Source organism: Lytechinus variegatus, chromosome 4 (genome assembly GCF_018143015.1).
Source record: "Lytechinus variegatus isolate NC3 chromosome 4, Lvar_3.0, whole genome shotgun sequence".
NCBI lineage: Eukaryota > Metazoa > Echinodermata > Echinoidea > Temnopleuroida > Toxopneustidae > Lytechinus > Lytechinus variegatus.
The window spans coordinates 57,458,629-57,485,963 of record NC_054743.1 but is presented as its reverse complement, the minus strand read 5'-3'; the positions used below and the strand labels follow the sequence as shown (position 1 = coordinate 57,485,963).

Here is a 27,335-nt window from a genome sequence, read left to right as displayed (position 1 = left end):
AAGTATGTTATGTTCATATGGAAGAATTAATACTGGGATTATTTCTATGATTCCATTTCTGGACGTCTCCTCCAAGCTCCGAGAAAATAAGCACAATGCGCATGCGTGTTCGATGACGTATGACATATTTTCCCATTCATGAAATCAGAGCCCAAAGTTGGGCACAAACTAGCTTCAAATTGATGGGAAAAAATCAAACGCAATTTTCTCTGTTTTGTCATGTAAAATGTTATTATATGGTGATATTACGAACTTGAACAGAGTTTTTGCATGTAGACAATGTTCGAGAATCAATCCTGACGTGATGATTATTTTTTTTAGACAAGTGCACTAGCTCGACTCAAGAAGTCAAGTCGATCGTCATGAGATGCCCGCCATTGAAAATTGAAACGAAATACAAACGTTTCACATCAAGCTCTAAATTCATATTAATGATTATCATATGCAAATTATTGTTAAATATTACGATTAAATAATGTTCTATGGTCATGATATTAATATTGTTCATGAAAGCAAGATTTATTTTACGTTGATCGCGTCAATTTCCGGCCATTTTCTGGTTTGATTAAAGAACAGTACTGCGCATGCACGATCGATGGCCATGACTTCCATTCATGAATTCATCGTGCATAAATTATCTCGGCACGAGCAGACGAGTAAGACTCGAACTATGATCGAAATAAACTTCAAATTAATGGTGAATAGCATCATAATTACTCCATCGGTTTCATTTTGGGGGCAATAGAAATCAAGTAAGTGGTAGTAAAGTTGGACATTGCTGATATTTTGATGATTGATTGTGTAAACCAAACGAATCGGCCGGCCGACGTTTTTTTTTTTTTTTTTTTCGATGCACCGATTTTGCAAAATCTGCACCGGTGTTCGATGACATCGATCGAACACCGATTTTAAAATCGATTCGACTCAGGCTTAGTGGTTACAGAGTATCGCAATTAAGTCTTAGCTCAGTCTGATAAGTACTAGCCAGTTGATAGGGCCTTAATAATTCATAACTTTATAATACACACTTGTAATCCCACACACTAGGCAAAAACTAATTTTTCATTTTCGAGGACTACAACCTACTGTACTGTCCAAATCTATGTACATGTACAACGCATTGAAAAGCTTCAACATTGCAATGAATGGGGGTTTCCAGGGGGGCACGAATCACCCTGAGCCCCCCCCCTGTAATTTTTTTTTGCACGTGATATAATATACTGAACAACTTTGGCAAAAGGAAGCAAGTGACACATTAGTCAAATTTGAGTTAAATACTGTTGTTTACAAAAAACACCCTTTAGTATGTTGCACGTTCAGGCAAAATTTGGGGAAGAAACGATCGTTCTTTGGAAAGATATTGACGAAAATATGCTGTTAAATTGCATAGATGCCTACATGTACATATGCAAATGGCGAACACACATCGCTCATTTACAACAAATGATACTTTTGTAACTTGCTTCCATTTGCCGAAGTATGGCAGTATAGTTCCCTTGTGTGAACAACTTCCTTATTACTTTTTCATTTCCCCTTCTATTGTTTCCTCTATTATTGGACTAGCCCTGGTATTGAACCAGGTGACAGGATTAGTTGACCTCGGATGACCTTCTTCCCAGCATTCCCTGGGGGCACTGACCCCTGCCTGTCTGCCCGCCTGCCAAATCCTCCGATTTCAAAGGATCAAATTCCTCCAGTCAACCTTCTCCTCAATAGCTGCACTTGATTTGCGATGGTAATTAGATTTTTTTAATGAATTTGCATGGATCTGGAGCTGGGGTTTTGAATATATATTTCATATGTGGTCATAAAAGAACAGTATACATGTAGCTGTCATCCCAGAATTGAGATTCAAAGGGTGTGTTTATGCTTCCATTGCGAGGACTGAATCAGCGATTTCAAACGTCGATTCCAAACGCCGATTGTAAACGTGGTTCTGGGAGTGCTGTTTATGCTTAACTTAACTTTTGAGAGCAAATCAAGATCTTCAGCTGGCTTCATATTGTAAAGCGAGGTCATATTGGGCGCGCCTTCTTTCGAAAGTTTTTTTTTCCGATTGTTGTTATTACGTGGAGATAACATGGAGCAATGCGACTGTATTTGCCCGCGGATTTGCATCTCACCAGAAGCATGTACCAAATGACGTCATTGGTTTACGATGGTGGTTCTGTTTATACTTCCCCAGAAAGCCTGATTCTGGTCAAACGACGTTTACAAATGCATCTTTTTGTGAGTTTACGATCTGCGTTTTGAAACAGCGTTTAAGAAAGTAAGCATGGACGCAACCATATTTTGGACTAATCACGTTTGGAAACGCTGATTCTGGCCTGGAAAGTGGAAGCACAAACACGGTCAAAGTGACCTCTCTACATGCATAGAGTCCTGCAACAGGAAGGACTTTTATGAAACTCTTTAAAGGTCAAGTCCACCTCAGAAAAATATTGATTTGAATCGATAGAGAAAAATCAGACAAGCACAATGCTGAAAATTTCATCAAAATCAGATGTAAAATAAGAAAGTTATGACATTTCAAAGTTTCGCTTCATCTCACAAAAACAGTTATATGAACGAGCCAGCTAAATCCAAATGAGAGAGTTGATGATGTCACTCACTCACTCACTCACTATTTCTTGTTTTTTATTGTTTGAATTATACAATATTTCAGTTTTTACGAATTTGACAATTAGGACCTCCTCGCCTGAAGCACAAAATGTTAAAATAATGAAATTCCACGTGTTCAGGGAGGAATGAAACTTCATTTCACATGACAATGACGAGAAAATAAAAATATTTCATATTTCAAACAATAAAAAATAAAAGAAATAGTGAGTGAATGTCATCATCGACTCTCTCATTTGGATTTAGCTGGCTCGTTCACATAACTGTTTTTGTGAGATGAAGCGGAACTTTGAAATGTCATAACTTTCTTATTATACATCTGATTTTGATGAAATTTTCAGTGTTATGCTTGTTGAATTTTTCTCTTTTTATTCCAATCAAGTTTTTGTTGGGGTTGATTTGTCCTTTAACAATATAGGCCCTACATGTATACATGAAGCAAGGAATCCAATTAAGAATTGTCCCTTATTTCTCTGCATGCCGATGACAGAGCTGCTAGCTAGAAGTAGCTAGCTTGAAATTTCTGTGGAAATTAAACTTCAAAACTTAAAAGAAGATTGTATTAAAAACATTCACAAGAATTTTCTCAAATGAAAATCAGGTGAAATACCCACTTCAATAAATTTGTGGGGAAGCTGTTTGTTGGCATGGACTATCTCCCCCCCCCCCCCCAAAAAAAAAAAGAACTACAAATTTATCTCCAACAGTTACTATAAAATCAGGACCAAGTGGTATGTGAGAGACGGTCAGAGACCCTATCCCCCCCCCCCCCCTTTTTTTTTCTAAAAACCACCCAATAGACCAAGAGACCACTTTAATTCCAAGGCCTGGCCAGCATCTTCTTTTCATGCACACATTATTTGCGAAGCCTCCCTGCCTTGATATCTCTAGCCATATAGAATAAAGCCATTTTCTTCTCTCAATGTTTATTCAAAGTCCTAACTCAGAGAGATAAAGAGCTGTCATTTAGATTGGAGCAGACATAAAAGCAAAGTTTATCTCATCTGGTTTTAAATCAATTCTTCCTTTCCCCTGTCCACCATTTCTTTAACCAGAGACATGAGAGGTCCCTGCTTTTAACATGTACCCCCCCCCTTGGTGGGTAGGGGGGGCGCAGTCAAATATATTGCTGTACACACATGCGTGAAAAAAAAAATGGGGTGTTTTTACAGATTTAAAATAAATCCAGATCGGCTGTGAATGGTGACCAGAAAAATTTTGGATTTATTTCTTATCTTTAGGATTACGTTTTAAATCTCAAATGATTTCAATTCAAAACTTTTAATAGCTTTATTTGTAAATCCTAATGGTATGATTCTTTAATCTAACTGGTAATTCTTTCGCAATAAACCAGTATTTCATTTAAAATCTGCAATCACAGAGATGAAATTTCATGCATCTGCTGATTTCACTTTTGTTTTCCTTTTCTGTTTGATTACTAATAGAGCTCCAATGGAGAGCTGCAAGAAACTTGCGATCAATTGCAAGTCTATTTTCATTCCCGAAATCAAGCACATGCCAATTGCAACTTTGCGATTGATTGCTAAACTGCTCCATGAAACAAGGAGTGTATGCCTAATCTGATTTGCTAAAGTTGAAAAAAGTTGATGTAGTAACAGAATATTTGGGATTGATTGCAAATATTTTCTTGCAACACCCGCTACTGTATGTCTAATACTAGTAATCACTTTCATATACATTGTACATGTAGTTTCATTGTACTTTATGTCTGTCACATTCAAATCAGATTTTTATCCTTCACATTGAAACTGAATTATATTATTTCACTCAGGTGTCTTTTTTCATTTTGGTATTCAGGAAAATCTAAACTTTATCCAAATTAATTAACTGTAATACGATACAATTATTACTATAATTCAAAACAGCAGACTGGATGATCTGGGGTAACAATATATTTTTTATAAAATCACAATTAGTTCAAAAAAATTATAACTCTGGGCAATAAGTAAAAAGCATTTAGAAATAATTACTACAAAGAAATGGAACATTTAATCAATGCAAAATACTGGTCTCTGGACATCCTATTAGTGGGGTAAAAAACAAAAAAATTGAGAAAAAAATATTCTGGACATTCTTATTTCCAGAAAGCCGAGCCCTGGATAAGTTTGTGAATGACTGCACATGAGCTATTAAATGACGTCTCAATTCCGTAAATTTCAGGCAAGCCAGATATCCCCCCGTCCATTGACAAATTACCAGTGAGAAATGACTTAATCCCTAATGTGTATCCCATACATACCGCACATAATTCAATTACAGGGCATGTTTGGAATTTTAAACTCTGATATTCTGCAAATATCATTGTCAAATCTGTAGATCTCACAATTAGTGAACCCTTTGGAGTCATGTTGACGATTTTTGATGGATCAATTTGCTTTCAAATGAAAGCAGTTGCAGTAAACGCTGATTTCACAAAAAATTCTGTAAAAGCAAGATTAATTGTCACTTTATCCTTGTGGATCTGGGGCTCGTTGCAGAAAAAGTTGCGTTTAAACGCAAGCAAAAAAATCAACCGCAAGTCCCAAATCGGCGCTGTTGATTGGTTAAATATCAAGTTGCGCTTGATTTTTTAGAGTTGCGATTGATTGCAACTCTTTCTGCAACGGGCCCCTGGTATACTTAAAACTTTATGAATTCATGAAGCTAAAAAAAAAACAATCACAGTATACACTGTAGTTTGCCAACATAGAAAAGCAAATGTGAGACATACATCTTCAGTGTAATTTTATTATTGCTTAGGAAAAGACCCAACATTTAGCTTGCATCCCATGCTTATTTTTCTAATTTCTCAGCATTTGCACAATTTATTCCAGAATCCTTTGGCATGTATTTCTTTAACAGAGTAGATACTAATAGGTGGTCATTGTATTGGATTCTGCACAAACTAATTTTGAAATTGTACTGTCATTCTCTTTTTATAGGTAGATTTTAACTTCGTTCAAGATGGCAATTATCTTTAAAATAATAATAGACCTAGTACTTAATAATAAGTTCCTCCACTGTTCCAAGATTGGCAGGTAACACTGCAGAAGTAGGCACCATTTTTATGTATTACATGTACATTGTGCCCTAAAGAAAAGTGGTCTGTGTTCCATAAAGTTTTTAAGGCCTGCAAAATCACATAAGTTGTTGCTGTTGTAATTATCATCATTTATCAATATCATAAAATAATGTTTCAAGGATCCAGGCACAAGTACATGTACATAGTACATCATGTACAGTGCATGTGTACAAATACCAATATCCCAGACAAAGCTAAATCCTTGAAGGGTAATGTGTACTTTAGACACAGGTCTCACAGCCAAAACCGATCTGATCCCTGGTGTTTATTCAAGACATAATGAGGGGCACTACAGTCATAAAGTGTGTCTCTTATTCAATTACACCTCTATGATTAGATTCGGGATCAAAGTCCTGAGCACTGTAAACTGCGCAGCACAATACAAGCCGCACATGAGATTACGCATGGATTAACTCTGATGAATCATTACACACGCATGAATGGGCATTTACAATTTGATTTTTATGTAAAGATTTAAGTTGCGTGTTCTTTTAATTATCAAGAATAGATATAGTTGATCAAGTTTATAACTATGGAGATACTATAGCTTAGGGATACTTGACTGATCCTCTTATTACGTGGAAATTAAATCATAGGCCTATACAGCCATACAGTAGAGTATGTGTAAAAGCAAAACTGCAAATCTTTTCTCAACAAAATCATTGAAGTATGTTTCATTCTAAAGAAAGGTACAAATCTGTTAATTTCAGGGGAGGAATAGGCCTACATGTAGAAATGTTGTTGGTTTCATTTTATCGAGAACTTGCATACACACAAAAAAAATCTTTGGTCTTTCATTTTCTTAATTTCACAGAAAATTCATCCAGGACACTGATCAACATCACAATAAGATTTCTTTTCTACTGCCAGGTTTGCACGTAGATCAACAGAACGCAGCAAATCATCATCGCTCTTCATCACTTTGATCAGTATCATTTCCATGACTTCCACAATTTAAACAGCATTATTTTAATATTCCACTGCCATTTTCATCATCATCCTCGTCAGTCCCATCATCATCATCACCGTAGGCGTAGCCATCATCATCAACCACTGTTACAATCATTATCATCTTCTACATCGCTCTTCCCTCAAAATCATCTATTATCATTATCATCATCATCATATTCATCATCGTCATTACTGATCATTATCAATATCATCATTATCATCATCATCTTTATTTGTCATTACAATCATCATCATCGTCATCCTCATCATCATCAGTACCATCATCATCATCTTCTCCATATCATCCTCAATCGTCATTGATCACCATTAACACTAGTACATGTACATATGATCATGGACCTATTACGATGATATGATCAAGATCATCCTTCCTCATCAGATACAGTATACCCAGTTGTGTATCCTGACGGGTTGTGTGTCCGGACGATCAAGTTTAGAATGTCATTTGGAAAAATTTACAAGCGAAGTTTCATCAATTTTTAGTACAAAATGTTAGGAAATATTATAAAGAACAAAATAGATAAAGATTACAAGTAATGAATTCATATTTTTTGTGTAATTCACAGACAAAAAAGAAGGCTTCAAAAAGATATGTGTCCGGACACCCGACCCCCCATCCTACTGCATATGCATCTTCATCATTTTAATCATCATCACTTCATCATCTTTCATTTCAAATTCAAATACTAAAATTTAACAATATATTTTCTTGAATTTGATCAATTTACTCCTGAGAAATACGCCTATTACTATACATACCCAGAACAATTAAATGCCAAATAATAGGCTGCTCGGATGAAATTATTCCAAATTTTGGCGAAGTTATTCCTCAAAGTTATCCGTACCACTGCACTGTTGACCATGATTGATTTAATTCACCAACATAAAAGGATTTTCTTGCTCACAAGATGCAGGAGAATAAGATTGAAATGAGAGTGAAGGTTAAACCCTTTCTATAAGAAAATACTCACAAATTCAACAGTCAAGGATGCAACTATGGTCTAAGTAAAGACAAGACGTTCAGATACGTACAATAGCAATGTATTCCGAATGTAAATCCAAAGAAATCCTTTCACGAGATGTTGTCAAGATGTACTCCAAGTTGTTGTCATGCAGTCGTTGCCAAATTGGTAGAAAGGTCTTCCTTATATTTTCCACATTGTTATCCAACATAAATATGATTAGATATATATTCCAACTTGGTGAACTTTAACAAAAAATGAATTTAGCCCCTCTGTGGAGGATAGCAAAGGTTCTATACTTGTCAAAGATGTGGAATTCACAAAACAGAATTTTTCTCCTGCCTACTCGTTATTTGGGGGGGGGGTAGACAAGCGAAAAATGTAGACAGACGAATATTCCAAAACGTGGGCATGCACTGGTTTGATTATGTAGGGACTGAGTCAGTTCGACAAGTGCAGCTCGTGCCAAGAAGTTGATATATTGCTGCTCCCCGTGCGTGACTGTGCTGCATAACAACGCAGACTGGTTGGTTGGTCAGCTTAGCTTAGCAAGCCCGATGCAACAGGGTGATTCCTAGGGCTTCCTACCCCCACTGTCTTTGGGGAGCTGTCCACGCAATAAAGGGGGTAGATGCTCCTCCAAATAATACCTAGCCAATGCTCACTCAATGTGCATTCAATAGGGTAAAGCTCTGCAAGCTTTTCACATGGACCTTCAAACACACTCCCAACACACACTCCTCAAAAGTATTCAGTCTTCTATGCAGACCCTATTTTTAATCAACTCTCATCATTATCCTAATCACAATGCTTATATCAGTTTCATAGCATAAATAACACAATTGACAGATTAATCAATAATATCAATAATTTACTGCCAATTCAAATGCTTATTTTACAAATATATCAAACGTGAAATATCAAGTAATAATGTCTTAATCTAATTAAGGTCTGAATTATGTAAACTACTCACTTGTTTTTCATCCTACCATTCATTCATTCCCTGCAGCCAGGCACACACACACAATGTTGTACACAGCTCCAGTAATTCCCAATGCATTACACACAGATGGAGAATATCAGCTGGATGATGAAATGCCAAATATGCAAGGTTTTCTTTACATTGTGGAGTAAATTTGGTTTCGTGTGAACTGTGTACAATTCATAGTTTGTATACATGAAAGACATTGTTATGTGACTGTTAGAGATCATTTGCCTCTAAAAGATATCAAGCAATTATATATATTTATATATATATATATATATATACCGTTTACCTAAAATAAAAATAGCAATCATACAAAACTGAAATAGGCCTATATCACAAGCATAAATATGTCCTTTCTCTTTTTTTCTAATTTTTCTCTTTGCTATATTTCATTAATTATAATTTAGGTATATATTTTGTAGCTAGAACCAATTAATGCTAGCTAGGGCTCTTACTTTTTTTTATTCTGACATATGTTCAGAGATTGAAAAGATATGAATTCAACCCAGGCCAGCTAGGTTAGTGTAAATGAAAACCTGATGGGGCAGTGGTGCCCCTGCCCCCACCCACTCAACAGAATTTTGAGGATTTTCTTTGGGCTTGCTTGTCAGAATTAAATGGAAAATTACTTCCAGACAGAGAAATAACATTTTTTTAAGTTGTCAGCAAATTGTACTCCGTCCTGACACGGAATTCCAGATATGCCACTACCCCCCACCCCATCATAATATAGATATATTGGCTTTACCTCTCTAGTTTACTTAATGCAATAATTTCAGTGATTCTTGTATGAAAAAAATATTTCCTACTCCAAAAGGGTAATCCATTATGCCTCTATATGTATATTAAGCCTAATGACTCTCGCTATTCGGAAAAATAGGGTTTATTTTAAAAAGAGAAAAAAATACCAATGAATATAATAACTTCCTTTATATCAATTCATGAAACAGTAACTAACAGAGAATAGTAATTGCTTTAGCACAAATTTATGAGACCTGTATGGTTTTTGTTCGGGGGGGGGGGTGGAGATGGGTGGTTTAAAACATAATTATCATTCCACATATTAAAACATTCATGCTATTCTTATTATTTTCTAAATATAGGCCTACATGATGATTTTTATATCAGGTTCCACCAAGGATCCACAAATGGAACATGATTGTGAAATTTCAAATCACTCGTACTTTACTATTTCTTTAAAAAGTGCACACAAAAAATGATAACATTCCCCCTCCCCCACTATTCTCTCTCTCCCTGCATGCAGACATGGATAACAACCTTTTCACATATACTGGCTCACCTCTGACTCTCCATTCCTCCATCCTGCTTTTTTAAGTAAAAAAAATGTACAAAAACTTGAAAATTACCATCAAATAGTAGTGATTTCATGCCTCCTCCTCCTCCCCCCCCCCCTGAAAAATAATAAAATATTCCACCAACCCTGTCCCATCAATATGTGCCTACAAAACCCTAAGCCCAACACCCTGTAAACCACAAGCTGAATCCCTAAGCTTTTGTTTTGAAAGAACAATTGTCTAGTAGGTGAATCGCCAATAAAGCAGTATAGGCATTACTAATAACACCCTCTCCAAAATCTACCACTTGAAATATTGATCAGCTTGATTGTGTAAAGCTTATACAGGATTATGTGCTTGTTTAATCATGCATCCATCCATAGGTGGTTTCAAACCGCCTCGATCACAAGAATCCCCGTTAAATTACGGTAACTGTATTCGGCCTAAAAAATACCCATTAATTATTCTTGCATTCACACCGCCCCGAAACATACCCTTCGGGATAAGTTCCTGAAGTGACGAGCATGCGCATAGTATGGTCTGATAAGCAGGCAAGGCGCAAGATTCAAAATCACTAGCCCAGCAGCCATCCACGGCGCCGCGCCCAACGACACGCTGGGCTAAAAGTTCCCGTAATTTGCTTTCACATCGCCCAAATACCTGCGACCTTGGAAAAATCCCCGCGAAAGTTCTCGTAATTTTGCCAAGTACCTACTATTTAGCGGGTATTTCCTTTCGGGAAAATTATGCGTAGTTTGCTTTCACATTACCAAAATACCTGGTATTTTCTGATCGGGGTAAATTTCCCAATCAGAGAATACCTGGAACTGACGAACTTCGAGGCGGTCTGAAACCACCTCATCAGGCATTGCCAGTAGGCCTATACATGTATATTCTGATTCACTAAAACAAGGTCAAATTATAGATTGGTGTACACCTGTTCCTTCTACTTTACGTTTCGTCAAATCCCCACATAGTCTAATCTTAAAAGGGTACTCTGAGCTGAATGTATATATATAAATAAAAATAGTATACTTCACAGAGCAAAATGCTGAAAATTTCATACAAATCTGATAACAAATAGCAAAGTTATAAACATTTGAAGTATAGCATTACATTGTTATACACTTATGAAACACTCATGAATATTCATTAAGTGGGTCGATGTCACATCTCACTTTCCTTTTTCTTATGTCATTACATGAGATCACAACAGCTTCATTTTTTTCATACATGTGTGAATGATATGTCTCCCATATCAGAAGTAAGTTGCAGCAATCAATATCTAATGCACTGTATCAGTTATCAATCTATTTTTTAGTTCTTGGAGGACAAATTTGAATAAACATAATTTCATACAATAAAATACAAAAGAACAGGTGGGGCATGACATCAAACGTTCGCTCCATGAATATTCATAAAGAAATGCCTAGAACTGTTCAATCGGAATAATGCAAATCTGTAAATTGCCATAACTATGTTATTCTTGTCCAATTTTGATCAAATTTTCATTGTTTTGTTTGTCTGATTTTTTAAAAATGTGTTCAAATCATATTATTTTCAACTGGAAGTGGCCCATTAATTTTCTTTTAAACTAGTGCACACCAAGTTAACAATAATGCATATAGCATTTCCATTTATTTTAAAGCAAGATAAAAAGAGCATTGTAGATTAAATGCCTTGCTCACAGGCATAGGTGCCACGGCCGGGATCAAACCCGGACTTTCTATGTATAGCCAGAGGCGCCTTAGACCACTCCATTAAAGTGCCCCTTTAATGATTCGTCTACAATCAGTACGCCTACCAACCATTTTGCTCTACACCTGTTTCACCTACTTTCCATTTGATCATCATATATATGGTTAATTTAAAACCAGTTCATCTACTAATCATTTGGTCTAAACCCGCGTTTGGTCTCATCCCATATGGTCTGATCCTAGCTTGTCTAAGACCAGTTCTAACCATTAGATCTATACGCGCTTGATCAACTTTCTATTTGGTCTCATACCATATGGTCTAATCCCATCTTTGGACCAGTTCTAACCATTTGGTCTAAACCCACTTATCAACTTTCTATTTGGTCTCATACCATATGCAGAGCTACCAAGTCTCACGCATTATGCATGAGACTCAAGCATTTTGGACTCTTTTTCATCCCCTCAAATCTCTGTCTCACGCAACTATCACAGCCTATCCCCATATACATTGTACACAATGTCTGTGATCTCACTCAGATTCACAGAAAATCTCACGCATAGCTGTTCTTTGAACTTGGCATCTCTGCATATGGTCTAATCCTATCTTGTAACATGCAGTTCTAACCACTTGGTCTAGACCCAATTATCAACCTTCTATTATTCTGTCTCATACTGTATGGTCTAATCCTAGTTCATCCGTAACTAGTTCTTCTACTGCCAATTTGATCTAGACCCGCTTCATCTAAATCCTTTCTACTTGGTCTGATCCCATCTTGGCAAATACCAGTTTGTCTACTAACCAATTAATTTAGTCTAATTGTCATTTAGCTCATCAGCCATTTAGTATCAATTAAGGCTATATCCATTTCACCTATCATCCACTTGGTCCAGCATTGGCGGATCAAGGTTGAGGTACATCCATCCCCCCCTTCCCCCAATTTAAGAGACACAAAAAAATATTTTTAGGGGAATATATAATGTCACATATACCGCAAGTGAGGTCCCTATGGGGGGGTAGTCAAATTGAAATTGAAAATGACCTTGATTTTGTAATGAAGACTTTGTGTTGTTTTTTGGGGCTTGTAAAATTTATCCTGTACAATAATGCCCCCCCCCCCTTTGGGAATCCTGGATCTGCCACTATGGTCCATCATTAGAGAGAAATGGCCATTAAAATTGTTAGTGTATGAAATCCGATTGAGAAATCTTTCCTGAGCAGTAAGCATTGATAGCAAAGCCACAAGTGACAGAACCAGAAAAGCGTGAGTTTATAAACCTGATGAACGTATGCCTGACAGCTTCTTGATTGGCTAAACAGACTACAAACACACAGGGGCCAATGGCGCAACTTTAGGTGCTTTCAGACCACCTCGCACTTAGTCATTTCAAAGTATTTTCTGATTGGGAAAATTACCCCAATCAGAAAATACCAGGTAATTTGGGCGGTGTGAAAGCAAATTGTGCATAATCTCCCCGAACCCTCCCTCCCCCTGCTAGATAGTAGGTACTTGTCAAAATTACGAGAACTTTAGCAAGGTTTTTCCAAGGTCATAGGTATTTGGGCAGTGTGAAAGCGTATTACGGGTACTTTTAGCCCCGTAGGGTGCGGGCACCGTGATTGACTGCTGAGCTCGTGATTCTGAATCTCGCACCTTGATTGCCTATCAGTCCATACTGTGCATGCTTGTTACATGAGGACCTATTCCGAAGGGTATGTTTCAGGGCGGTGTGAATGAGAGAATAATTAACGTGTATATTTTAAACCTGAAAAAGTTCTTGTAGTTTAACAAGGACTCTCGTGATCAGGGTGGTTTGAAACCGCCCATTCGCAGTAATGGCAACTATGCGAACACAATTGTGTCAGGTATAGGAAATGCGGATGACCCAAATAGCGCGGGGTATAACAGTGCCTGCCCACTCTCATCAAGGAGGCATCACTTTGGCAACAAATTGCTTCTCCTTGCTCGAGCAGGGCTCGCCATTTATTCCTTCTTCGCCTCAATCATAGATAAAGTTGTGGATTGATGGTGATTGGAATATATAAATGTTTATTTTGTGAGTTTGTTTTTCCCCTATCATACATAAAAGTATCCTATTTTCATGGAAGGAGTGTTGTTCATATTGGCGATCCATGTTATTCAGATTCAGATATTCTTATTGTCCAATTGAAATCAAGTACAAATGGAAATTCAGTTTGTTAGCACAAAATAATTTAGAATATCACATGATGCACACAAAAGATTACACGATACATAAAGTACACATTATACAAATCATGTTTGCAGCATAGATGCAGAAGTGCTATACAGTGCACAGCAGAAAAATTTTGTTTTTTGCTTCGGTGGAAAGCATCAAATACAGATATATAAAAAGTACAACAGGCCTTATTTCATTTCTGGCGGGAGGGGGGAGGGGGGCACTATCATTACAAGATGGCCACCACTGGTCATTCATGGACTTTCAAACTGGATCCTAAACAAGCAACCAACAACAAGACAATACTATTAAACTGGTATGATTTCTGCTTAAAGAATCCTATCATTACCATTGATTTGATGGAGGTAATTAAAAACAAATGACTGTATTCAGAGCAGTAGAACATGTTTAAAGAAAAGTTTGGTGTAAAAATATTATGTAAAGATAATAAACTTTGGTGAAGGTTTGAGTAAAATCCATTCATGATTAAGAAAGTTATTAGAATTCTATTATTTTGATTTGTGACTTTATAAATGAGCAGTAATATACAATGCATAAATTTCAATTTTAAATGGTTCATGATGACTTATTTTTGTATTCTTTTTGGGAACGGGTGTGAAATGATTTGTCTATTGATATACTGAAGGCACAATAAAAACCATTTTCAATGTTCTAAGAAAATGACATTTCATTGATTTTTACCATAATATATATAGGAAAGTTGCTCGCACATGATGTCACAAATCAAATCACTAAAATATTAATAAAATCATTTTACTTTGATGGATTTTTCTCAAACATTCAGCAATTTTTTTGAATGATTTTTTCTGCTATTTTCACAATAAACCTTTTTGTCAGGGTGAGCTTCCCCTTAAAGGAAATGTTTGTCTGTGTAAAAAGCACAAGAGAGAATTTCATTCATTAGGGATTCCTGCCAAGGTAGCCTAATCCATTAGGGCAACCTTGCTTGTATTCATATTAAGAATTTAGGACTGAACAGACAGAAATCATCCTTTCTACTCTAATAATAGCTGAACGGTATAAGTGACATTTCAGAGTTGGATAATACTTCAGCCATAACAAGCCTACAGCCTTGATGTACAGTTCTCATTGTTGTTAATATAATTATCATTTTATCCATTTTGAGCCCATCTTTAGAAAAGCCTTTTTAATTTTTTTTCTTAAATCTCTGAATAATTGTAATATTAGTATATAAATAACTTACCCTAAATACAAACAAGTTATTCTATTCCCAAATACATTTTGAGCACATCTTTAGAAAAGCTTTTCTTTCTTAAATCTCTAAATAATTGTAATATTAGTATATAAATAACGTACCCTAAATACAAACGAGTTATTCTATTCCCAAATACACTCCTCTTTGTTGGATCATACTGGGGACTGATTGATTTGGAGTGAACTGTGAATCCTGATAGAGTGCATTATAACTCCTTCAGGAGTAAACTGTGCATCTTTTTATTAAAAATAATTTTCATTCTAAAAGAGGTACAGTCCACTCTCAAAATATTCAAATCTTACTCCAAAAGAACTAGTCTCTCATCATACTCCAATAGGAATTAATTAGGGACCAAATAGAGAGTTATAAGAGACACTCAAGCACTCATATTATAGCAGGAGTGGAAATAAGTCTAAATGAGTAAAATTGCCACTTGGTCCACACCCACTTTGTCCACTCTCCACCTGAGGCCAGTTGCATAAAACTTTTTACCTGAGAAAACTCAGGTTGTTTTTACCAGTTTTTTGTCCTGTGTTAAAGTCAATGGCAGAAATCAGACTAACCTTAGTTTTCAGTTTGTACCAGAGTTTTCTCAGGTAAAAATTTTTATGCAACAGGCCCCTGGTCTCATTCAACATTTGACAAAATTACAAATGTGGGCATTAGGCCAAGAGTAATGTAATCCAATTAAAGACTATCAGCCCAAAGTGATAGGAGACCAAGTGGGTTTATCATTAGGTGATATTAGAATATTTGAGAAGTAGACAGAAAATATCAAAAGAACAATTATCACTATTATCCCTCAAATTAAACAAGCGAACAAAGATGAAAAGTCCATTAATTGGGCACATTTTGGGGGAACTGAAGTGTTGATAACCCCTGGATAAATATGAATTAGATTATCTTTAATATTATCATTACCATTATTATTACTATTATTATTGTCATCATCATCATTATCATAATTATCATCATCATTAGTATTAGTAGTAGTAGTGCAGCAGCAGCAGCAGTAGTAGTAGTAGTAGTAGTAGAAGTAGTAGTAGTAGTAGTAGTAGTAGTAGTAGTAGTAGTAGTAGTAGTAGTAGTAGTAGTAGTAGTAGTAGTAGTAGTAGTAGTAGTAGTAGTAGTAGTAGTACTAGTACTAGTAGTAGTAGTAGTAGTAGTAGTAGTAGTAGTAGTAGTAGTAGTAGTAGTAGTAGTAGTAGTACTAGTAATAGAAGTAGTATTAGTAGTAGTAGTAGTAGTAGTAGTAGTAGTAGTAGTAGTAGTAGTAGTAGTAGAAGTAGTAGTAGTAGTAGTAGTAGTAGTAGTAGAAGTAGTAGTAGTACATATGGAAAACTAGCGGACAGAAGGTCCTCGCTGCACGCGCGCACCCTTATAACACGCAGAATTCCCTTGCATCATACCCCTTTTTCACAAACTAATGTGTATCAAGGACAAGCGTTGATTCAGATAAAATTTCCGCCCCCCTGAAATGAATGTTAACAACTTCTTCTATCAGATGACCATAATTTTTTTTACATTCAATTGGTAGGAAATATGGCACTTTATTACATTAAAATCACTCAAAACCATCCATAGTCAGGAATATGTATTGGGATAATGGGTTTGGGGGACATTTTTATAGTACCCGGGTGGATTACATCCGTCGTCACATCGCTGGGTGATGGTATCAAGAATTTCCGCCCAGTTTATAATAAAGGGCACATTGTAAGGCAAATACTCATGAAAGAACCATGGAGATTGGTTAATAAGGAAATAGTGCACTTTTATAATCAAATCAGAGGAGATTTTCTTTGTGATACTGATGTCCGAAGAGCAAACCTACACTCGACGTGCATTCAACACATAGGGCTGGACAGAGCTTTTGTGTACGTCGGTGTGTTGTTCGAGTCACAGCGGTTTTCTAGCTCTTTCCATGGCAGTGCTGAATATTTTATTAGGAATATATAAATATATATACCTTGTCAGTCCGAACTATGGATATAAATATATCAGATACCATTATTTTTGCCAACAAAAATCAATTTTATTCTCTGAAAGTTGGATATGTCTCTGAATATTGTGACGGGTCCATTATGTATACGAGGGGTGCATCCTAGCTTATCACTGCATTGGTAAGTCTGAAATTTAAGTTTTGCTTATTCATTTAACTTTAAATGATGTTTTAAATGTTCAAACAAGGATTATTTATGAAATTGATACAAGATATTGCGAATCAACGCTGAAACATTATTTGTGAAGACATTTTATCCCTCTGTAATGCTATTTCCCCCATAAAGCCGCAATGGAACATTCTGCACCACTAGTCATACGATGATCGCGAGGTCTGCAAACGTCGTCTGCTATGTTTTTTACATGTCCGGTACACTGTATGCAAGTTTTCGATATGTAGTAGTAGTAGTATTAATGACCTTCATCGGCTTATTATGTGCAAATTGTCATAAGGAACTGACTTACATAAATTATTTCCAATTACATAAGCTACCACTGGTCAGTTTGGATGGAGTCAACTTTGTTGGTACTATTGTGGATTAAGGTGTAGTGCAAAACATGTACATAAATGTCAATGATTTTCAAAGAAGTTTGTAGCGACAGGGTCGGAGGAAACCAATGCATTTGCCCCTGTCAACATCACCTGAGGTCAACGAGATGATGTTTGTGGGAAATGACATATCCTTGTTTCATTTGTTTTCCATATCAACTTCTGACAATAAACAGAGCATGCTGGTCTAATGTTTTCAACCCAGTTATTTAAGTCTATGGGGGGGGGGGTTAGAAAAATTTGTAAGTATATACACAGGATTCTTTGGCAAGGTAATACAATTGAAAAACTGTATGGAAATTGAGTAAAATAATAGGTCCATTTAATAGCACAGCTACTATGTTATCATATTATTACACTGGCTGTAGCTGAGCCACCATAATAGGCGCTAAAGCATTCAAGGAATAAATCATACCAGGTACCCATTCACTTCACCTGGGTAGAGTGCAGCCGGTAATGTGGGTAAATTTCTTGCTAAAGACAGGCAATATACTAAATGCTTAGTAGACAATTGAATGTAGATGAACAACGATTAGACGATGTAACATAAGACCAGAAAAAAAGAGGAAGTGGGTTTTAAAGATAAATGCCATAAATGCCATGGTAATGATCTCAAATTGAGTTTGAACAGAATCCAATGAAATTATGAACAGTGTTCATATGTATAAACAAAAAATATGTGCCAAATAGCTCTGGAAGAAAATGCATAATTGCTGAGAAATGAGCAAAACAATTTGCACAGAATTCCATCATATGTTGGGTATTTTTTTCAAATCAATATCAATACACTGTCCCACATATGCTTTTCTTTGTTAGTGATCATCAGAAATATTGATTTTTAGCTAAGATTGCATGATTTCACAAAGATAGGTTTACATTAATGTACCAGATATTGAAGTATGATAACATTTTGACAGCCCACCTTGATACAAAAGACTTTCTCATGAAATAATTGTTTGCTGCAAGTACTGTCTTTTATCTCACCTTTAAACCAAGTCGCAAATTTACCAACTAATCTAGAGAAGAAATGAACTCTATAGATACATATACATCAAAAAGGAAGATTTTTGTCCTGATATTAAATGCATTAAAAGCTTTGTGGCTCTATAGATCCTCTCTCTCCCTCCCTCTGACAAGCTTATGAACTTATTGCAATAATTCAATTAGAGGGAAATATTCTTTCTCAGATGCAGTTCATTTTACTTCAAACTTCTAGGTACAGATCACCATCCTATATATACATGCAAGCCATACACAGGATTTTGTTTTAATAAAATGTCTCCCATCCGAGCCTGGAAGGCAAAGACGCGCTCTGTATGAATGTGATGAATTAAGGAGTCCCTTGTTGTGTTCAAGCGATTCTCCTGTGCTGGAAAGAACACAGTGTCCTGCAACGTGTCCAATAGTGTGTTCAGAGTGTGTAACGCAGTTTGAAATCCCCTTCACACTGTTGAGTTTCAAGCGTGAATCACATTTTCGTGTGAACACACTGTGAACACTAACACTGTAGGTGTCCACAGTAAGAAATACTTTTCACACTGTTTACTTTGAGACATTTAACAGTGTGAACATCATTTCTACATAGTTCACTGTGTGATCAATCTTTGGACACTAATGTGGAAGGTTTTTGCAGTGTGGAATTGTCTTTTACATTGTCAAGTTTGAGCATTTTAACAGAGTTAATGATGGTGGGACACTTGAGCAACTTAACACAGTTAATGACAGGGAATTTGGATTTCGGTGACCCGGGTTCGATTCCCACTTGGTGCACTAGTGCCCTTTGGAAAGGCAATAATCCTCATTACCAGGTCCTTTGGAGAGGACCTTAACCGTCAGTCCTCTGGTTGGTTGCTTGCTTACAAGTATTCATGCTTTCTAAGCAATCAGGTAAAAAATCATCTCCACCACCACCACATTCTCTTACAGTCCACTCTATGATCACACTGTGATCAATCACACAATTGGTATCCACACTGTGGAATGTTTTCATACTCTTAAATCTGTCTCCTATCTAGTCTCCTATGTGACACACTGTGAACACCACACTGTAGGTGTCCAAGTGTGACAGTGTAATTGTTCTGGTAAATTTGATACATTTCTTAATGTGAATAACAACTTCAAATAGTCCACTTTGTGAACACACTGTGAACAATCACTTTGTACGTATTCACTCTGAAAAGTGTCTTCACACTGTTGAATTTGAGCATCTTAACAGTGTGAACTACATGTCCACTTTATCCCCTATATGAACACACTGTGAATAATCACACTGTGTCGATAGTGTGAAATTACCTTCACAGTACTACATCTGAGCATTTTAGAAAATTGAATCACCTTTTCACATAGTGGACTATTTGGACACACTGTGAAAAAACACACTTTCAGCATTTTAGGTAGCCTAATCTTAACAGTGTGAATCACATTAACTCACAATGTGAACACACTGTAGGTATTCACAGTGTGGCAATGTAAAGTTTCAGAATGGTGGGGGCGGGAGGGCCTTCAATCATGCCTAAGAAAAAGAGAATTTATACACTGACATAGCAATGCACCTGCCACATTGGACGATCCATTCAGAGTGCTTTTGTTTCTTTGGCAGAAGTGCCAATGTAAAGGACGTCAAAATAACAGCGCTCTAAAGTCAGAATCATTGATAATGTACAAAAATTTGATTTTTAACGTTTAATCAATGAGTTTCTGAATCAATGTTTTGAGTCTGAACAGACCATCTGTATACTTTAGAGCAGTACGTTTCTGATACCTGACAAACCAATAGCTAAAACGGCTTCAGGCAGACGTCGTATCATGATGAAGAAAGTCGGAATAGAAGAAGAGGAAGATGAAATTAATTCATCAAGAAGAAGGATGTTTAATAAGGTGCTTTAAAACTCGTTGATTACAAAAAAAAACATATGTGGTATTTTGCTATGTACAGTAATTTTTATATATTCTTGAAAGACAATACCAATGATGATAATTCCACTTTTCAGATAATATCAATACATGGGAACATCTCTAAGTGTTTAACATACATATGATATTACAAAAAATTGATTATCAATTATTTTGAGGCCTACAAAAGTTCCAATAATTTTACAGGAATCTTTCTGATTGGTTGATTTAAAACTGCATTAATAATTCATAATCAAGCAATGTATTCTATTCTGTTTAGTGTGTTTTTGTCATTGATTAGTTTTAGTTTGTCTTTTTTTTTGTTTTTTTTTAGTTGTCTTGTTTCTTATGTATCTTTAAAGATATTACATGTACACACTGAATACTATTTAGTCATGTACTTGAACAAAGGAGACCCTAGCCTTACAAGCCCTGCTTTTTCAGGGGTTCTCCTTGTCTTTCTCTCAATACGTAATTAGTTATTTGCTGTGTTTCTTTTTGTTCTACTGTAACAATGATTTATGGTTAATTGATTTTCATTTGTAGAATGTGAAATCACACTTGTAAGATAAAATGTATGTGCAGACAGAAAGACGAATAAATATCTTATCTTATCATATCTTATTAAAGAGAGAACAAAAAATATGCACTTTGTTTAATCCCTTAATAATCTAACATTGTTTACAATACAATCCTCTATGAAATAATCCAAATGATATTTCATGCCAAACTGGATAAGTAAAGCTGTTGATAAAAATCCAAGTTGAAATTTTGCAATGTTGGAAGATTATAATACCCTTTATGCCTAAGCTGGATGTCTAATTCTATATACCAATAATCAAATATTTAATAAATAGGACATAAGAGATTGGAATTGGATCATATGCAAAGTTTTGAACAACATATTTGGTCAAATTCTCTAACTTATTTAAAGCAAAAGAAAAAAAATAAAACAATATTTATTAAAATATATTGACAATGTTTATTCATGTATATTTAATAAACAAAATTTAAGTGGTGTGTGGAGTGTTGTGGCCCAGTGGATTAGTCTTCTCACTTTGAAACAGAGGGTTGTGGGTTCGAATCCCAGCCATGGCGCAATTTCCTTGAGCAAGAAATTTATCCACATTGTGCTGCACTCAACCCAGGTGAGGTGAATGGGTACCCGGTAGGAAGAAATTCCTTGAATGCTCGAGCCCCTATGCAGCCCAGCTAAAACCAGGGTAATAATATCAGGGCCCACTGGGAGAACAGTTTTTAGAACTGAAGTGGATACCCTGGGTAAATATACCCGTATTATTATTATCATAAGTATATAGATTAATATGATCACAACATAATTTTTTCATAGTCATAGTGGACATGTTAAAAACAAGTATCAATATTGATACTCGATTGAATTTATCACATTACACAAGGCGGAGAATACATGAAAAAAAGATACAACATTTAGTAGAACTAAACCAAACACAAGAGAGAGATCAAGAGAGAAGGATCAGACAGAGAGAGAAAAAGAAAAAGACTCAGAAAGAAAGACATTGAAGGGTAACACGAATATAAGAAATAAGAGAATATTTCAATATCCTCTCACAATTAATCAGGCCAAATAATGTAGCTCCACACAAAATTGAGCAAATTCTTCACACAATTGACAAGTGCTGAATAAACACACACTTAAAGGAGAATGAAACCATTGGAACAAGATAGCTTGTGTGAAAACAGAAAAATCAAAGAAACAGATCAACAAAAGTTTGAGAAAAATCGGACAAATAATGAGAAAGTTATGAGATAGCAAATTGGCAATGCGACAAAGATGTGTGATGTCACTTGTGAACAACTCTCCCCATTACTTTATTATATATTTCACTTGAATTGCCTCTTTTATCACATTTATCCATAAATCATGTGTTCTTTCTACATGAGGGCATGTAATACATATTTTCTAAGAATACATCATGGATAAAGAGTTTTTATCATCATAAGAAAATGCAAAAAAGAGACATTTTGAGGGTATTTTATAGTCCACCAAAGGGAAAGTTGTTCATCAGTGACATCACACATCCTTGTCGCATTGCCAATGTGAGGATCTCCATAGCATTAGTGATTGCAATATTGAATATTGTATTATTGCTCATAACTTTCTCACTATTTGTCCGATTTTTCTCAAACTTTCTTTATTCTTATTCTCTGATTTTTCTGTTTCTACACAAGCCTATTTGTTCCAAAGGTTTCATTCCCCTTTAATTCAATATATCAATCATGAAACTCCAAATTAACCAGAAGACAAAGTGAAAGAATCAACCAAGTTTCTTTTTCTGGTACTCACAAAATCACTCATCACCTGTTAATAAGTTCTTTTTGCAGCGAACTTTAAAGATAAATATCAGTTGTGGTAATGATCTCAAAATGAATCAGAACAGAATCCAATATAATTACCAAGTGTTTGTATACATATATACAAATATGTGACAGATGGCTCTGGAAGAAAATGTGTAATTGCTGAGAAATTAGCAAATAAGCATGGAATTCCATCAAATATCGGGTATTTTTCAAAATAATATTATTACACTGTCCCACATGTGTTTTTTCTGTGTTAGGGATGCTCAGAATAATCGATTTTGAGCTACGATTTTATGATTTCACAAAGATAAGTTTTACAATTCAATAATATACCAGATCTAGAAACATTTCAATATTTTGACAATTAACCTTGATTTAAAAGAATTTCTCATGAAATAATTGTTTGCTGCAACTACTGTATTTTACCTTGAATAGCTACAGTACAATATATATATATCCATGCTAGGAAGAACGGTGTGACACAGTGTGATCATAGCATATTAACTTAGTGGACTATGTGAAAATATTATTTGTACTGTTAAAATACTCAAATTGAACAGTGTGAGGATGTGTGTTCACACTGTGGACACCTCGACAGTGTGACTGTTCACAGCATGTTCACACGGTTGGCTAAGTGAATATGTGATTCACACTGTAGAAATGCTAAAGGTTAAGAGTGTGAAGGTGATTTCACATTGCGTTCCACACTGTGAACACACTGTGTCGCACACTGCAGGATACTGTGTTCTGTATAATAGGGATAAGTGTATGGAGTGAATGTGTGTTGGAATGCTTAAATTTAACAGTGTGAAGGGGATTTCACATTGCGTTCCACACTGTGAACACACTGTGTCGCACACTGCAGGATACTGTGTTCTGTATAATAGGGATAAGTGTATGGAGTGAATGTGCGTTGGAATGCTTAAATTTAACAGTGTGAAGGGGATTTCACATTGCGTTCCACACTGTGAACACACTGTGTCGCACACTGCGGGATACACTGTGTTCTTTCCATTCTGGATGTAGACATGTATCCCACTCCCCCATTCCTCTCTATCAAGCCATGCTCGTTGTGACATGTGAAGAATGAATGAGGCATTTTGGAGACATGATATAAACGCGTATTTTGTCTGTCTAACTGATTAACTCAACATAAACTACGTCACAATGGCTCGGTCGGCGATCAGCTGAATGACGAGTGACCATAATATTCGTACACCCCTCCTCCCCGAAAAGAGTAATTTTCCTACTGCACCTACGAACAATAATTAGCGGTCCATAATATCCGTATTCCGAGCTCATCAATCCCCAGCGCATTTGTGGATGCGTATAAAGAGATACGCTTCATAAGGATCCGCGCACTAACAATATACGTCATAATAAAGACAACGCTGGATCCGAGCGCTTGTAAGTACGTCATAATGGTAAAGTGCAGAATCGACACTAGAGGCTTGACCAAGTTAAGTCCAACAATTTAGTTATATAATCTATCAATATGTTAATTTAATGTACCAGAAAGTGTTGAACAGGTAATAATAATATTGACTGGCGTTACTTTCGGGAGATACCAAAAATATTTCCCTCACTAGACCCATATTGCCCTCGTCTTCGACTCGGGGCAATATGAGACTAGTTTGGGAAATATATTTGGTATCTCCCTCAAGGCCAGTCAATATTATATAAATACATCATGAATTCGAATGATATTTAAAAAATGTACATGTAAATAGAATAGACTGAGTACAGATAGGGCCTATGAAATTAATTTATACAAGTAAAAGAGTTGAATAAGTTTGGCCATCTTGATACATTGTTTGATGTTGTTGCTCCTGTTTGTTATTACATTCATTACAATTATTCTCATTATTATCATCTACACCATAATCATCATCATCATGTGAATTCTTATTATCCTAATCATCACAATTATTATTATCGATTTTGTAATCATTATCTTTAAAAAGAGAAATGACAGAAGAGGAAAAGAACGAAGATAAAAAAGAAGAAAAAAGAAGGGAAAGAAGATGATAATAATATATGGTATTTATATTGCACACATATCCACCTTGATAGGTGCTCAAGGCGCTCCTATATTACCCGGCTAAGCTAGGCGTTCATAGCGCACTATGTCATGATGAAGAAGAAGAAGTAGTAGTAGTAGCAGTAGTACTTATAGTAGAAGTAGTAGTAGAAGCAGTAGTAGTAGTACTTATAGTAGAAGTAGTAGAAGTAGTAGTAGTAGAAGCAGTAGTAGTAGTAGAAGCAGTAGTAGTAGTAGTTATAGTAGAAGTAGTAGTAGTAGTAGTAGTAGTAGTAGTAGTAGTAGTAGTAGTAGTAGTAGTAGCAGTAGTAGTAGTAGCAGTAGTAAAGTAGTAGTAGTAGTAGTAGAAGTAGTAGTAGTTGCAGAAGTAGTAGAAGTAGTAGTAGTAGAGGAAGAAGAATGAAAAAAAGAAGAAAAAAGAAAGAAAGAAAGAAAGAAAAGAAGAAGAAAAAGAAGAAAGAGAAGAGTAAGAAGGTGAAGGAAAAAGAAGAAGAACAAAAACAAGTCAAAGCGGAATCCCAAGGAGAACACAAAAAGAATGTGGAGGAAGAAAAAAAATCAAGTGCGCACATCCCTTCCACTTGTTTTTACCTCGGCCAGCGAGACAGTTGCTATGGAATCGGGAGGCACAATGTCATTTTATCTGCATAAGTAGTATACTGAGCTCTACATTTTATTCAATGGGTATGGCATTCATTGTTAGTGGCTATTTAAAAGGGAAGTTCACCCTGACAAAAAGTTTATTGTAAAGAAGCAATAAAAAAATTTAAAAAGAGATATTGATGAAGGTTTGAGAAATTTTAATTATTTGATTTGTTGCGAGCAGCTTTCCTACATATCGAATTGTTAAAAAATCAATGAAATGTTATTTTCTGAGAAAATAGTTTTTACTGTACATTCAGTACATCAATAGACAAATCATTTTATACCCGTTCTTAACAAGAAAACACATAAGTTACCACGAACCATTAAAAAATTTGAATTCATGTAGTTTACATGACACAACATATGAGGCAGCTGCTTATTTTTGATGTCACAAATCCAAAGTTTAAAACTCTAATACTAAACTTTTGGCTGCTACTACTCAAGTATTTGTTTTGTAAAAATAGTTTGCCACTGCAATTGTTTTTCACTCATTTTTTTTGTCTTATCCTTAAATTGTATTCATGTCTAAATTTTGTTCTAACACTGTTATAAATTTGACACATTGCAATGTACTTGTACAATGTACTAATGTCATACTACGATTATGTTTATGTATTGTAAATATATTTTGACCTTTCAATGAATGCAGAAACTCCTGCAAAAAACAAAAACAAAACACTTCCTTCATTGTTGGTGATTTTTTACCTGACTGCTAAAGCATGAATGCTTGTAAGCAAGCAACCAGAGGACCGACGGCTTAAGGTCCTCTCCGAAGGACCTGGTACTGAGGATTAATGCCTTACCAAAGGGCACTAGCGCACCAAGTGGGAATCGAATCGAATAGAATACGAATCCCCCGCTCTACCGACTGAGCTTTTGCGCCTCCTCCTTCTTCAACTGGCATTTAACTTTAAAAGGTGTAAAAAGTGGTGTGTCAATATTCAAGCTAAGACTTTATTTTCGACAGTGTGAAAGCGTCCAGTTCACCCAAACACCTACAAGTCATTAATGATGATGTACAAACACACTACATGCTTTGTATTCTGTAAACACCCTAGCGCTTCCACATCTATTGAGCTTGTGACATGAAACACTTGACTTCATCTAATCAGAGTTGTGTCAATTGAATTATACTCCAGCGATTGGTCGAAATAGAGATGACAGAATTCGTAGTGACAGCACGGGGGATGGGATGACAATTCCCTGGCGGATATACACACTAGCAAATTGCTGGTCGAGTATGGATAAGAGAGTCAATAGCATATATTTGTATTACAATTGTAATATCTTTCTATTTTGTTAAAAAAAAACAATGTTGATGGCTACTACTTTAAAGGTAAAGGAATGTAGTTGCAGCAAACAATTGTTTCATGACAAAGTCTTTTAAATCAAGGTTAATGGTCACAATATCATAATTGATAAGTAAACTTATCTTTGTGAAACCATGAGAACCTTAGTTGAAATCCGATGATTCTGACAATCACTAACATAGAAAAGCATATTTGTTGTACTGTACATTTTAAAATTAAGGATTGATATAATTTCAAGTATTATTACACCTCACACACTCCTTGTAAATATTTGTAAATAGTTGTGGAACATAATAATTTGTTTATTTAGTTTTCTTTGTTTTGTTTTTCTTTTTCTTTCCCTTCTTTGAGTAATCATTAGTTTTGACTTTTCAGTATTGTTTTTATATTTATGTATGCAAATCATATATCCAAAGGTCTGACAACAGCTCAAGCATCTGCTTATTTTGTCATACCACTGCATGTCTGCAACCTTGTTATAATCAGTTATGTTAATGTTATGTTAATCATC

General features: G+C 35.6%; 1 protein-coding gene across 1 annotated transcript in view; it reads right to left on the bottom strand.

Annotated features, from left to right (window-relative positions):
• The window catches only part of LOC121413102 (dystrophin-like), a 146,587-nt gene extending 136,642 nt beyond the window's left edge, over nucleotides 1–9,945 (bottom strand). The window contains exons 1-2 of the mRNA XM_041605867.1: nucleotides 9,924–9,945; nucleotides 7,433–7,501 (exon numbers count right to left, since the gene is read on the bottom strand). Coding sequence (XP_041461801.1) covers nucleotides 7,433–7,501; nucleotides 9,924–9,945 — 91 coding nt within the window. The remainder of the gene's footprint in view (nucleotides 1–7,432; nucleotides 7,502–9,923) is intronic.
• Between the last annotated feature and the right edge of the window lie 17,390 nt (nucleotides 9,946–27,335).